This window comes from Genypterus blacodes, unplaced genomic scaffold (assembly GCF_046128005.1).
Source record: "Genypterus blacodes isolate CSIRO-AG114 ecotype Tasmania unplaced genomic scaffold, CSIRO-AGI_Gbla_v1 ptg000036l_1, whole genome shotgun sequence".
Taxonomy (NCBI): Eukaryota; Metazoa; Chordata; class Actinopteri; order Ophidiiformes; family Ophidiidae; genus Genypterus; species Genypterus blacodes.
The window spans coordinates 3446102-3460604 of NW_027466849.1; the positions used below are offsets into that span (position 1 = coordinate 3446102).

Genomic DNA, 14503 nt, shown 5'->3' on the forward strand with positions numbered 1-14503 from the left:
TGATGAGCTTGCTAGCCTACACACACACACACACACATGCTCACTCGCTCTGCTCACACATCCATATGTTACACAGCTTGGTAAGTTTGTCTTACAACTGGAGTCCACATTTTTCATCATTATTATATTCTTCAGAAATAAAGACGAAAATACTCCAAAACCGTAACTCCAGGAGGGAAATAAAAAATATATGAAAACTGAATAAAGTACGCGTCACTTTTATGTCTTCTAACAAACCTTTATACCAAATCTGTGCGCCTGATTCTCATTTACAAGTACAGCACATACATATTGTATGAGCAGGCAGTGAAACGCTCATTTCACTCATCTTCTCCTCTCTCAAGTCGCCTTAGAAATTCAGCTTTAACCCCCCCATCCCCGCCCGGCCCCCGGCCCGGCCCCACCTCCCTTCTTTGTCATTGAGTGCATCAAACCCACTTCACCTTTTTTATCTCGACGACTCAATAAAATCTGTCTGAGCTGTTGTGAAACTTCGGCATCTCTTCAGGCCGCGAGCAACCCAGACAGAACTTTCGGGCCTGCAGCTCGAATGCCGGTGGCTCCAGTCTCGAGTCGGCCAGCAGCAGCAAGCAAAAACAAATCGCTTTAGTGATCCTGCAGGGATGCATTGTGGGTCTGATTAAATCCACATCCTCATGTGGACCCATGGCTGCAAAAGATTGCGTAACTTGATGTGGAAAAAAGACTCCTCGGGCTTCAGTCTGAGGCTCTGTTGTGTGTTCAATAACATCCATATGGTCAGAATGTAGCATCCTGAGATGTTCGCAGCACACTCACGCACTCCTAAACACACACATTCTGGGAAATGCATGCTCGCCATTTAAAATGCAGATCCAGTGAATTTAACGCTCGATTAATGCTGACTGTGTTTCCTAACGCTTTTCCACAAATCTATAGGCTGATATTTTTTGTAAACAGAATGTAACCCAGATACCCGTGTGACCCCAAGACCCAATTTAAAAGCTCAAGAACGAGTCACAATTCACAACAGGTGACGTGTTTTAGATCAATATTATGTCACGACTTACTTCTCCCTCCTTTGATCTCCTGTCCCCCCCGCCCAACACACACTTAATCACTTCCTCTTCATCCCTCCCCGTCTCCTTTCTCTTCCTCTTCTCCTTCAATTAATTACTCAGGTTACACTCGTTGCTTCCAAGGACAGTCTTCTTGGTTAACAATCTCTCTCTCGCTTTCATCATCACATAGAACTGTGGCACCACCTGGTGGACGCCGCCCGTGTCCGCCAGGTGTCGCCTGTCAAAGTGCTTACAGTTTTTCCTACAGTATTTTTATTTATTTTTTAACCAAAGTTTTTGTAAATCCCTACATCTTTCAGAGAGAGAGAGAGCGAGAGCGAGCGAGCGAGCAAGCAAGAGTGCGAGAGAGAGAGAGACAGAGACGCCGTACTGGGTAGGCATGAATTCACAGTTGATGAGTAATTTAGCTTTCCTGATGATTGCCTGAATCATGACAGAGGAGAACCTGCGATCCTCCCCCCGTCTCTATCCGTGTTCAAAACAAGAAAATAAAACACATTTATTGCTCCGTTTCTTATTAACATTTTCTCTCTGGTTCTAGAAAATATATATGAATATATCTATACGCCTGGGTTACTCCTCGCAACTTCTCGTACAGTGGTAACAAGGTAAATGACGTCACAATATAAACAAGAAATCACACATAAAACACACACACAGGAGAAAAGCCCTGCCCACATTGGGTAACTAGCTGTCCTGCAGCAGAGCTCTACCCGACCCCTCACACACACACACACACACACCCTCACACAATAACACACACATGCTCACAGCCTACACAGAGAGAGGGGATGGGGGCACTAGCACGGTTCAATGCCAACACGGTTGGTTTCGAGACTCTTTTCGAGACACAGTGGTATCGACCCCCTGCTGTGTTAGCTCCCCGTGCTAATAACAAAGCTTCAGTCCAGTGGGCTTAGTTTAATACAGTGTGACGCCGCCGAGACGAGACGACCCGGGGGGGTTCGGGTCCGGCCGCTCCTCCTCCTCCTCCTCTGTCCCCCCGTCTCCTCTGTCAGCTCGCCTCAAGTCTTTCTTCTGGGGTTTTAAACGCTCGGGTTAGTTGTAGAAGAGGAAGGGACAAAGGGGAGAGGGGAGGGGGGGTAAGTTGGCAAACAGGACCCAGTCTTTCTGTCCCTGGGTGAGGGTGTAGAGAAGACAAACATGCGTCCAACACACACTAGTTATAGTGGCTAGCTAGAAGCCTGTCAATATTCAGTATTTAACTGTTTAATTATCAGCATGGGTAAACATTATTAATGTTATTATCATCAATATATTATATATCATTTACTCTAATGTTTTTTAAACTTATTTTTTATGAATGTTCTTGTTTTCATTCATCTTCTGTTACTTTATAATTTCCCTACATGTTAAGTTTTTGTGTATTTACTAGGCGGTTGGGTTGCACCACACAAACACCGTCGACTCCCTACTGGCTAACAGTGAACTTCCTCTTTGTGCTTCTCCCATCACAAGATCCGCGGTGCTGAGCGGTCATTGGAGACGGTCTTGCGAAGGCGAACTCCTCGCCTGATGGTCATCAGCATGTCGCCTGACCCGTCTGTCCCGTCCGCCCCTGTCTGAGGCTCAGTGGGGCCGGCGCAGGTTGGTGCCGGGTCGTCGGGGAGGGTGGGGAAAGGAAACTGCCCCTCCCCGAGCGCGTGTGCACTGGCGACCAACTCGCCGATCTTTTCAACCAGGCTGTGCCGATTGGCCGCGATCATCTGGTCCTCCTCGGATCTGCCCCCTGACCCGGTCCCCATCGCCAGGCCCCCGTGGGCTCCATGCTGCTGGGTGTAAACCTCCAGCGCCGCCCCCGAGCCCCAGGCGGTGTTGGGCAGGCTGAGGCGCTTGGGTGACGCCTTCACGTAATCGAGCGCTCCTTGTGCATCCTCGACTCCCGCAAAGAACACACACTCCTCGCTGCCCACGCGCACAGGCACGCCGCCCATGTGCCCGCCGCTCGCGTAGCTGGCTCCGCCCGTGCCAGGTGAATGCGAGTCTGCAGGGACAGTGGGTGTCTTGACAGGCACGATGGGTGGGCGGATGGGGATCGGCCCTGCGTTCGACAGTGTGCGCCTCACGCCAGGTTTGGTAGATGGCGTCCTGCGGATGGTGGCGGTGCCTGGGGTCCCTGCCCCGCCGGAGCTGGAGCCTCCGGGCCCTACGCCACTATGAGCGCCCGGGCCGAGCACCCCGCTGGGAAGCCCGGCCGTGCTCGCCGGCCTCTTGGTTTGGATCATACGCCGGTAGTTTTGGGCAATGTTTGAGTGGCGAGGAATGGTGGAGGATTTGTCGAAATCAGTCTGCCCATCCGGAACTTCCATGTCGCCATTCACTGAGTAGCAGTCGTAGTCTGAACCTGTGAGGAGGGGAGGGGGGGGGAAATAAAAAAGAAGAAATAAAAGAAGAGGATTTTAGAGCAGCGAGAGAGGAGGAGGCACTGCACTGTAACAGGATAAACGTGGCCTCCATATTCATCCACTGACAGCCTCAGTTTCTATCCAGCTTTGCGTTTATAATTGCATTTATTTTCACCTTTTATACCGCATCACCATTTCCATTATCACAAACTCACGGGGGCCGAGCACGCAGCGCCTCACAGATAATCTGCCAGGAAGCTGTCAGAACAGAACATGCCTGCACCTGCAGCTAGGCAGAGAGGATCATTCAATGGAAAACGCAGAATGTCCTTTGTCTGGTTTCAGTACTATGTAAGAGTCAGAGAAAAGTGACATTTAAAATCAGAGAACCATTTTTTTGGTGTTTTTTGACGGGCAGATTTTACAAATCTTATTGAAGAAGCTTTTCTTTCATCCCCTCACTATTACAGCTCTTTCACAGCTCCTCTCCACTTACCACGCAACCCCCGGAAAACCTGCTGCTTCTAATTGCCGTTTCTTTTCTTCTTCTTCTGCTGAAAAAGACAACACGGAGGATGGTGGAAGAGCATGAGAGGCTCAAAATGGCACCTTGTGAGGGGATGGTGTCCTCGGAGCAGGACGGAGTGGTGGTCTCGGTGCTGTAGCCGCTGGAGTACTGCAGCGAGTCCCGGCTGCTCTTCTGCTGCTCCATGCTCAGGCCTCTGGTCAGCACCATGGCCAGGTCACTCGCCGCTGGGGAAACCTCCTCTCCGTGCTGAGGAAGAGTCAGGTCAGGTCGCATCATGGACAAGCTTAACTCTTGAATTATTACAAGTAACAAATCTAACAAATATGACACATGGTTGTTCAGTAGCAAACTGAGACGGACACGTTGCTCACCTTGGCAGCGATGGTAGCTGGAGTCATCCTGGCTCTCTGCCCGTCGTCGGGGTGTGCCGCTCCGGCGTACCCCTGGGAGCCCGGTGACGCCTCGCTCTCCCTCAGCCTGTCCAGAGGCTCCTTCCTCCTCTGGACTGCTGCTGCCGCCGCCACCGGCTGCTCGTACTGACCTGCTTTGGACCAATCCTGAAAAGGCGAGCAGAGTTACTAAGCGGGACAGAGGGCTAGACGGATTAGCACGGGGGGAGACTTGTCCACTATCCAGCAGTTTGAAGCCCTTCATCCGAGTGGGGTGGGGAGTTCTTGTAGGTGTGTGTGAGTTTTGCGTTTTACTTTGTGATGTGTTGGTAGTTTTAGCCAATCTGCCTGCAGGTAGATTGCAAAACTAACACGTGAGACAGGTGAGGCCATAAGACACGTACATGCACGGACTGCGGTTAAGGATGAACCGAGCAAAAGCAAAGCAATGCGATTATGAATGAGAAAGAAAAAGAAGGTAATAGGTGTTAAATTGAAAGAAAATCACTCAGAAAAAGGTGCAACTGAAGAAATGCAAGCGAATGGAGAACAAACCTTCCAAATAGGAACCTTTGATGTGGGAGAAGAGGAGCTGGATCCGGAGGAGCGGATATAGGGTGGGGACGCAGGAGCAGGAAGAATGACAGAGAGAGGCCTGGTGGAGCCAGAGTGAGAGTGAGCAGGGCGGAAGGTAGCGAAGGATGAGCCAAACTGCGGGACGAGAGACACGGTCACATCATCAGAGAGGGAGAGGGAGACACCCGGAGAGAGAGAGAGAGAGAGAGAGAGAGAGAGAGAGAGAGAGAGAGAGAGAGAGAGAGAGAGAGTGATGTATACATGGGCCCAAGCAAAGACACACACAGGCCCTCAGCATGAAACGGAGCAGAAGCAACCTACTGCAACACACTGGCACTGATGCATGGAAATTAAGCTAAATGTAAAGCACTAAAGTGTAATTTAAGAGTTGGTCAGTGATCACATTCAGCAGCTACGGCATATTGAGGTTAGGAAGACGGTGAGATGTGGCAAAAAGCAGCTGCCAACATGCATTTCAAACCCAAACAAAGGAGAAATGCAACTTGGATGACAAAGAGGTGTCATAGTTGATCAGAATTATGCACATCACAATAAGTACGACTCAGGTTTATACTCCAGGTTACAGCCACACACACAGATTTACTGCGTGAGTGGTTTCGGTTTCGCTCACTCGTTTGCGTACAATCTTGAGGGTTTCATGCTATATATCCACCAGGGGCCAGTGTGGGTCTTGAAACGTGAATTCTTCCATCGTCATTGTCCAAACAATGTAATGAAACATGGCTATAATTGAAGAGATCTCCATTTCCAAGAGATCTATACTTTCTATGTTAAGCATGTGATGTTGACAAGTTTAACTGTTGACAGTCAGTTTCCTTGTATCCTGAAGTCAAATCTCAACCGGGCTCCATGATTAATCAAACAAACCAACACAGCCAGAAGTTCTGCCCCCGTTGACTCGTTCAAGACAACAATTGGGACGTCTCATCGCAATCAACACACCTTGCTTTCACAAAAAAGCCCTGTGAAAATGCAATAATTTGTCTTGGAGTAAAAGTATAATGAGGAATCAAAACTTCAATGCATAACAAACAACACAACAAATGGAGTGAGTTAAGGCAGCAGTTTGGCTCTGCCAGCTGTTTAAAATGGGGTTGTGAAACCACAGAGAGACTTCATCATCTCTGCTCGTGGAGGCAAACAGATGGCCTGCGTCACTCCTGGCTGCAAAATACAGCTGAAAATATAGCAGTGGGTTTTAGGCTCATCGTTGGCGCGGATCAAAGCGAGGAAATGAAGCTAAAACGCTCCTTTAGCTCATGAAATGGGGCGAGCCACCAAAATGTGGGCATGAAAACAAACAAAAATCTAACGTGTGGCCTCTTAAAATTGACTTATTAAAACGCTCTTTAGTGTAATCGCTCAGTGTGCACAAGGGGGCTGAACAAACAATCTAATTCTTAATTAAAGGAAATTAACGCCTGTTAGAATATGGGTTCTTTACTGCAGGATAGATTTCCATAGATTTCTGTAGTTTGAGCGCGCGCACACACACACTAAATATGACATGATATTAAATCCAACTTGACGATACAGACATTTGCAGTAATATCTGTGCTTACTGCTTTACGTGATCTATACATTTCAATATTTGATTATTGACTCCCATCACGGGATAAAGTCCTTGACTGACTGTAAAGATTTAAAAGAAATTAAATGTACACAGGGTTCACACAGATTTTGACCAAAGAACTTCCATGACTTTAAATCAAACCTGTAAACTCAAACTTTTTAAAATAAATACTTTAAAGACACAACTTCAATGACAAATGCATCATAGTTTGATTGTGACCGTTTACTGATTATAAATGCATTTGCCTGCATTTCTTAAGTGCGGAAAAGGATTAAAGCATTATTTCTCAAACTCCCGCAACTGTTTGAGGATTTTCTGTGTTTATTTGCTTTCCGTGAATCCTGCAGGATTTCCGTGACTCCATGAGCCCTACATGTGCTCGTTCCACACTAGTGGGTGTGATTACTTACGGTGGTGGGGGAGCTGCATTCACTGACAGACTGACACGTTTCTGAGGCCTCTGAAGACGCTGAGCTGGAGGACTTCTGCAGCGGAAACACAGGATGGATAATATCGATTGATTTGAAAGTGAAATGAGCTTATGGACTGGAGAGAGAAACACATTAACGGGAGTGTGTGTGTATGTGTGTGTGTGTGTTCATATCTGTACCTGGCTGGTGATGTCGGAGGGCATGGGAGAGGGCGGCTTGGAGTAGACGTTTGCATCCTGGGAGACGAAGCCGGAGTCGTGGGAGGAGACACTGCTGAGGCGGTGGGCTGCGATGCCCCCCGGTGGCGGAGGCTGGTGCACCATGCTGCTGCGGTACCGATAGGAAGAGGAGGAGGACGTGGAGGTTGGTGAGTGGGGCTGGGAGCCTCCGCTGCAACCGCCACCACCTCCAACACCGACACTACCGCCTCCCCCTGATGAACGGGAGGCGCTACTGTGTGCGCTATTCACACTGCTGCAGGGGGGGCGGGGGGGGATAACAGAAGGATGAGGAGCGTGATGAGAGGATGAAGGTGACGGACACCGGTGTGGAGTAAAGAGTGTGATTAGAGAGAGTGTGTCAAAGTGATATGAGGTCATTCGAGTTGAATTAGTTTGCAGGATGCGTTGGAGGATTCGGGGATCGATTCATGTGATGGGTTGGAGTGCAGGAGGAGTTCAAGGTGAGTAGTAGATCGATCAATAGGTTGTCGTGGTTACAAGTAGAGAGCAAGAGAAAGAATTCCCAGGCCCCCCGACAGGGAGAAAGAGGGCAAGGCACACAAACAAGAGACAAAAAGATGGAGGACAGACACAGGAGACAGAGACGGAATGTGGATGTTAAAGTTTGAGTTTAAAGGTGGTTGGAAGGGGAGGAGAGGGGGGAGACAAAGAGAATATAAACATGAGGATGCAGCACACACACACACACACACACACACATAGAACAGTTACAAAGTACTGTGAACTAGCTTTGGCATGCACACACACACACACACACACACACTTGTGGCTCCGACTGAATTTTTCAGACAAAGATGCAAATAGATCTGCATCGGCCTCTGGAGGAGTGTGTGTGTGTGTGTGTTCATATTCAGGAGACACTGACACCACAGTGCCTTCATCAAGACAATCCAGACTCTCTGTCTTTGTCTGTTGTTTATTTGTCATTCATTTAGACCAAACGGAGGAGAAATGAGCGACAGTAATGAGAAGGTGACAGACAGACAGACAGACAGACAGACAGACGGCAGGAGGCTCCTCTTTCAGATGTCAATGAACATCATCGCTGCAAAAACGCTCCTCGGCATGCGTGTGTGTGTGTGTGTGTGTGTGTACCTGCACATGCTGCTCTTGCGTGAGCCAGAGCTGCTTGGGGATGAAGGCGGAGTCTGATAGGACCATGTGTAATCGGAACCTTTCAGATCCTTAATCACCTGCCAGAGAGAGAGACAGAGAGAGAGACAGACAGAGAGAGAGAGCGAGAGAGAGAGAGAGAGAGCGAGAAAGAGAGGGAGAGAGAGTCATTTAACTTTTTTCCTTTTTCATTTGTTTGGTATGTGTGTATGTGTGTGTGTGTGTGTGTGTGTGTGTGTGTGTGTGTGTGTGTGTGTGTGTCACCTGTTCACTAGCTGGGGGCAGTTTGTGAGGGTCGGTTGTCAGCACAGTGAGGTCATCGATGATGGCCTGGAGGTGGGTGATCTCTCCCAGCATGGCGATCTCTCCGTTCTGACATAAACAGTGAGACGTGGACAAACGTGTCACTTCCTGCTAACCTCCATCCTTTCAACTTCACTCTGAGGCCTCAGCAGTGAATCAAGAGTCGCAAGGCTCCTATGACCTTCATCTGTCTGTAGTGGTGGACTGATTTATTCTTTCTTCCAGATTTAATTCTTCCAAAACTCCTTCAATCCCTGAGGCGCTACAGTAAAACCTCCATCCATCAACACGGAATGTCCCCTAGCGTTGTGTTGCTGTAAGTGCACCCATTCAGTCAGCCTTTCTTAAGATTTCACTTTTTTGTAAATCCCAAACAATCTTTTTTTCCATAGAGCTCCATCCCCTGATACGGTCTCTGTGCCCTAATACAGCCTCTGTCCCCCAATAAGGCCGCCGTCCCCTAATATGGCCTCCGTCCCCTATTACGGTCTCTGTCCTCTCGTACGGCCTGTGTCCTCTAATATGGCCTCTGTCCCCTTATATAGTTTCTGTCCCCTAATACGGTCCCTGTCCTCTAGTACGGTCTCTGTCCTCTAATACGGTCTCTATCCGCTAATGTGGTTTGTGTCCCCCAATACGGCCTCTGTCCGGTAATACAGTTTCTGTCCTCCGGTGAGTCCCCCTGGATCTGATCTGGATCCAGATGTTTTTAAGATGATTTCTTACCGATGCATGTTCTGACTTTTCTCTACATTTTTGTAATTCTGTCATGGTAATCTATTTCTGGTTATTATAAAACAACAAAGTGTATTTTTGTGTTTTTATTGGTATTTTGGCAACCATGGCAACCGTCCTCCCCTCCATCCCATCCCTCCTCCTCACCACCACAGGCTGGAGGAAGCTGATGAAGGTGCAGAAGCGTCCGCGCTCCTCCACCAGGGCCCGCCGCACCGCTTGCTTCTCCGTCTCCTCCATCAGCAGGCACATGTCGGTCACGTCCTGCATGGCGCTGTCCAGCTGGGGCTGCAGGTCCCCTCGCCCTGAGGACGGAGGGGCACCGGCAAAGGAGAGACGCGGGGTCAGACAGAGAGAGAGCCAGACGCAAGGGACACGGTCCGTCCAAGGGAGGACGGAAGACAGGAAGGAGGTGGAAGATGAAGAAAGGAAGATGATTAGGTGAGAAAAGGAAGAAGACCATGATGCATTGCTCCTCAAACCACAATGACGACACTACACGATGGAATGAGACACAGCCAGTCCTCAACATCACCAGCGACGCTTTGTTTGATGTTTTGTCTCTGTACTTGTTTATGTACTTGTTACTTTCATGATGACAGCGATGAAAGTCACACACACACACACACATCAGATACAGAAGATGCGTACCTCATTAATATGCAACTCTGAAACCTGTTCAGTCGATTGTAAATGTTGCTGTTTGATGGATGAGTTTGTAATTTGCCATGCTGAGCTGATGTAATAACCTCACCTACCAACGCTCGTACAAGAAATGTACTTCACAATACTGTCAACAGCTATAAACAAACAGGGCTTAGGTTACTATTTCCCTTCCACAAATGTTTCCATTTTCACATCTGCGGAACTGTGCTATTAAAAGGAGACGAACACAATCAAAACATGCATCAATCTGTGAACTAACTGAGGTATTTTGGGTCTCGTGTTTCCGTGTAATCTCTCCAGAACGATGCCTCTGTGTGTGTGTGTGTGTGTGTGTGTGTGTCTGTGTCTCTGTGTGTGTGTGTGTGTGTGTGTGTGTGTGTGTGTGTGTGTGTGTGTGTGTGTGTGTGTGTTTTTCCTCCCTGTAATGTTTTTTCCGACAGCTACTTCATTTGATTCAAACACTCCGTCTGGCCTGTGGAGACTCAGCAAATGTGACTTAAGTGTGCTTCTGGGTATCAGACCAACTAATGCCCTCTGCCTTTTCGCCGTTATAAAGCTCATAAAGCAAAACACTATGCCAGACGACATGAAATAGATTCAATATTTATTCTATTTTGAAATACAACAATGAAAATAGCGAGTATGGAGCTCTGCTTTCTGCCCAGATTGAACATTTTCTATGTATTTAATAGGAAAAATATGAAATGTGCTACACCTAATCCAAAGTTTCAAGATATGTAAGGCCTGAACTTTGACCCTCTCGATGGTGGACCCTTACGTTTGGCCCCCTAAGGGCTTAACCACACATTTCCACAGGAAAAGTTACATAGTAAAATTATTGTGCATCTTCAGAAGGTACTGGGCCAATGTCTCTGTAACTGAAAGCTCAGTCCCTCAGCTCCAATGTACAATTTTAAGCACTTGGTGTGAGACGCAGTGTGTGTGTTGATGGACAATATAGTTACAGCACAGAGTCAAAACACAAACAATGTGTTTCCGTCTTAACTACTTCACAAAAGTAATCACGCAACGACCACATAATGAACTGCAGCAAAGTACACATAAGATGTAAATGCAGTCTAGTGTGAAGACCAAACACATGAAGACACAGGGAGGAGAGGAGAGCAGGGTCCTGAGGAACTCTTTACTGTGAGCCAGAAGGGTGAAAGGTCAAACGTCATACAGGAGCAGGATCACTACAAGTCAAAGGTAGCTAGTTCATGCAGTGTTGGGGTGTTTCATCCAGTCTACTCGTCCCTTGTAGAGGTTTGATGAACCAAACAAACTCTTGACTGGAGTGAGTAAGAGTTATGTCAGTCTAAAGGTGGCGGACGCTTGGGATTGGCTGTGAGTGTTTGGGGTAAAAGAAATAAGAGAAGAAGGGCGAGTGTGAGGTGGCGTAGCTGCAGCGAGCGAGGTTGATACTTACCCTGGATCTCTATTAGAGTGGACAAATACCACAAGGAGGAGAGGCAGGGAGGGAGGGACGGAGAGACAGCAAAAAGAAAACAGAACAAGGACAGAGATGTGAGCGGGAGAGAGGAAGGGAGAGCAGAGATAGCAGAACTCATTGTTAAGGTTAGGAAGGAAGCCTTCACAAGACAGCCACAGTGCCACAGGTTAGAGCAAAGTAACACGCCGCCACTGAAGCTGAACCCAAAGAAATCATAATCATAATCATAATACTGCTAAGCAAAAGTAACCAGAGTAAACAAAAAAGCCTTGAGAGACGGGACAGAGCTGGTTAGCCCACAGAGTTAAACTGACAACTATAAAAATATACTTTGTTGAACTAAGCGGCTTAAAAAGAAGGTACTTTAGTTTGCAGATTTGCATGAATCACTGAGCCCAAGTACTAGATGTAAAAACAGAGCTGTAGTATTCTTAAGCCCCACTAGATGGCAATGGAAACCCACAATTTATATTTACTGAATGGAAAACTTAAGTGTACTGTGCCTGTATACTTTGTGTGTGAGATCAGTCAGGTATTGGGGGGAATTTTTGGATACTTTTGTTTGCGTTTGTATAACAGATTGGACAAGATTATCACTGAAGTCTGCTCTTTGTCAACCCCCACCAGCGGGGGCCCCAAAGCTCAGGTGTGCTGTCATTTCATCCACATCATTCACACTGGTCTCACTTTTTGACCTTTGCAATGTGACCTCTTGTGTGAGCCTTAGAGACTGTGGACTTGTTACCTTTTCGAGCCTTCTTCTGTAACTTCATGGTGTCAGATGACTTCTTCTTGATCTCGTGCCGTGACCTCTTGTACTCTGGAGGGAGGATGAACAGAAAGCCTTTAGCTCCAGGAATGTCAAGCACTCCATGGGAACATCTTGTCATCCCAAGGTGTAGATGTCTGTAAGTATGCATGTGTATGTAGGTGGCTTCATAGCGTTGTAAGGAAACAAGGTGCAAACAGTCGGAATATATAAGACATCAGAGGGATTTGAATGAATTTGTGGGAGAATTCTGAATAGGAAAAGACTGCATACATAGGGATCATCACCAGTTTATTGTGCGCAACATCCAAACACAGAAACCAAATCCCTAGAAAATAAAGCACAGAAACTATATTTAGCTTTTTATTGGCTGACTAACTTGCCAAACAAAGTGCAATTCCAGGAAGTTCAATCCTTCCTTCACTGAGGAGTGAGGACTGATTTGGTACATTTACTATAACGCCTGATCCAATTTTCTTTCCCCATATATACTCGATACAGTTTGCTTGTTTTATACGCTGAAATACAGAGATCTGGGGACAATTCTGGGATGGCAACCAGCACTGGGGTTTTGTTAGAATGAGAGACTCTGCGATGTCTTTGTTGATGACATCAGACGAGACCACGATCCCTCAGGGTGGGGAGCTGCCACTAGCATGAGGGATGTGCATTTGCATTGTGGAAACGACGCACCTTTCGCACAAGAGATGTCAACGTGGTTCTCAATCTGGAACGTTCCTGGAAACTAACACTTACGCCGTCGCCATGGCCCTGCCCCAAGGCAACGTCAGCCTGGTGGTTATGGGCTTTGAACCTATCAGTGATAAAGTATGGCCCTGCGTCTACATACAGTACCTTTGGCGTGATCCTTGTCCAGCTGGTTGGCCGTCTTCTTCCAGTCTTCAATTTTGTCCTGGAGAGGAGTGATCAGACTCTCCATCAGAGCACTGTGGGGACGACAGGGAGAGCCAGTTCACCAAACCATCAGGGAGAAAAGTACCACCAGTGCCCCCCCCTCTTCCTCCCCCCGACAACACTCAAAAATTGAGTTTATATTTTGTTTATGCACAAACACACAAAAGCTTCAAAGGGACCCTATTGTTACCATGGACCATCATCAACGCAACAGCTTTCACCATGGAAAACTCAGAGATGATGAAGAACGGAAGAGAAGAGGGCAAACAATGGTTGAAGAGCCTCTGCTGAGGTTTCTGTGTCATGGTCACAGTCCAATTCCTTTCCAGTTGTCAGCTTCATACAGACGCGGTGACGTTCTTTGTGCTCCACACAGTAGACACCAAAACCTCAACCACTTCGATCCAACGGTAACCGCGCAAACACAGGGGGTTACAGAGGAAACACGCGGGCGTCCCGTTACACGTGCTTTGTGAGGTCGGCAACGGTGAGGGACAACGACAAAACGCAATGAACGAAAGTATGATTGACTGAATCAGAATGTGTCAAAGAAACAAACGAAACGATCAAACTCTTATTTTAATGAATGTTTGTTTTCATTTGTCCACACCGTGTTTCCACATGTCAGGTGATATGGTGTGAGGATGGGAGGAAAGGAAGGAAAGGGAGCAAAAAGTAAGAAACAAGAATGAAGGGCTGAAGGAAAATAAAGACAACTACAAAGGAAAGAAGGCTGGAATGAAAGGAGCAAGGAAAGAGGGAAGGGGGAGGAAAAAAGGAAGAATGGTGGAGGATGAAAGGGTTAGGAGAGGAGGCGGAGCTTCTTACTTGGTGAACTGGCGAAGTTTGGCCTCGATGCTGCGATGCCTCATGCACATCCTGGTCAGGGCCGAACCGATGTCTCTGGTCGCCCCTGGAGACGATGACACACAAGAACAGCCACGTTTATATGATGGAACACACACACACACACAGAGACAATGACACACTTTATGGTTACACACAAATCAGAGATCAATATTTACATTCCAGCTCAGGAGCTGGTGAAAGCATTAACCGGCTGAGCAGCTCCTCTGTTTATCGGATCCTTTTACGTCGAGTCAGTGTTTACAAAGGCTCCATTCTTCCTCTCGTAGACACTACACACACACACAGGCTTCGTCCAAATAAAGTTATGTCTCGTGAGTATGTGTATGTGTGTGTGTGTGAGACAGCCAACTGTTCTGGGACCCAGATCGGTGAGTGTAAACACAGGTCTATTTTAAGGCAGCATAGGTCTGTGTGGAAAATGCTGACCCCAAAAGTAAAGTGTGTGTTAGTGTGTGAGTGTGTGTGAGCGGGTGGCCACTAACACACCAGGA

The 14503-nt window shown here is 47.5% G+C and overlaps 1 protein-coding gene across 1 annotated transcript in view; it reads right to left on the minus strand.

Moving 5' to 3' along the window:
- Positions 1–412: 412 nt before the first annotated feature.
- The window catches only part of mtss1lb (MTSS I-BAR domain containing 2b), a 42598-nt gene continuing 28507 nt past the window's right edge, over positions 413–14503 (minus strand). Inside the window, exons 4-14 of the mRNA XM_076147030.1 lie at positions 13971–14055; positions 13083–13174; positions 12204–12278; positions 9487–9644; positions 8566–8673; positions 8284–8381; positions 7126–7420; positions 6926–7000; positions 4328–4513; positions 4037–4202; positions 413–3426 (exon numbers count right to left, since the gene is read on the minus strand). Coding sequence (XP_076003145.1) covers positions 2534–3426; positions 4037–4202; positions 4328–4513; positions 6926–7000; positions 7126–7420; positions 8284–8381; positions 8566–8673; positions 9487–9644; positions 12204–12278; positions 13083–13174; positions 13971–14055 — 2231 coding nt within the window. The 3' untranslated portion in view covers positions 413–2533. The remainder of the gene's footprint in view (positions 3427–4036; positions 4203–4327; positions 4514–6925; positions 7001–7125; positions 7421–8283; positions 8382–8565; positions 8674–9486; positions 9645–12203; positions 12279–13082; positions 13175–13970; positions 14056–14503) is intronic.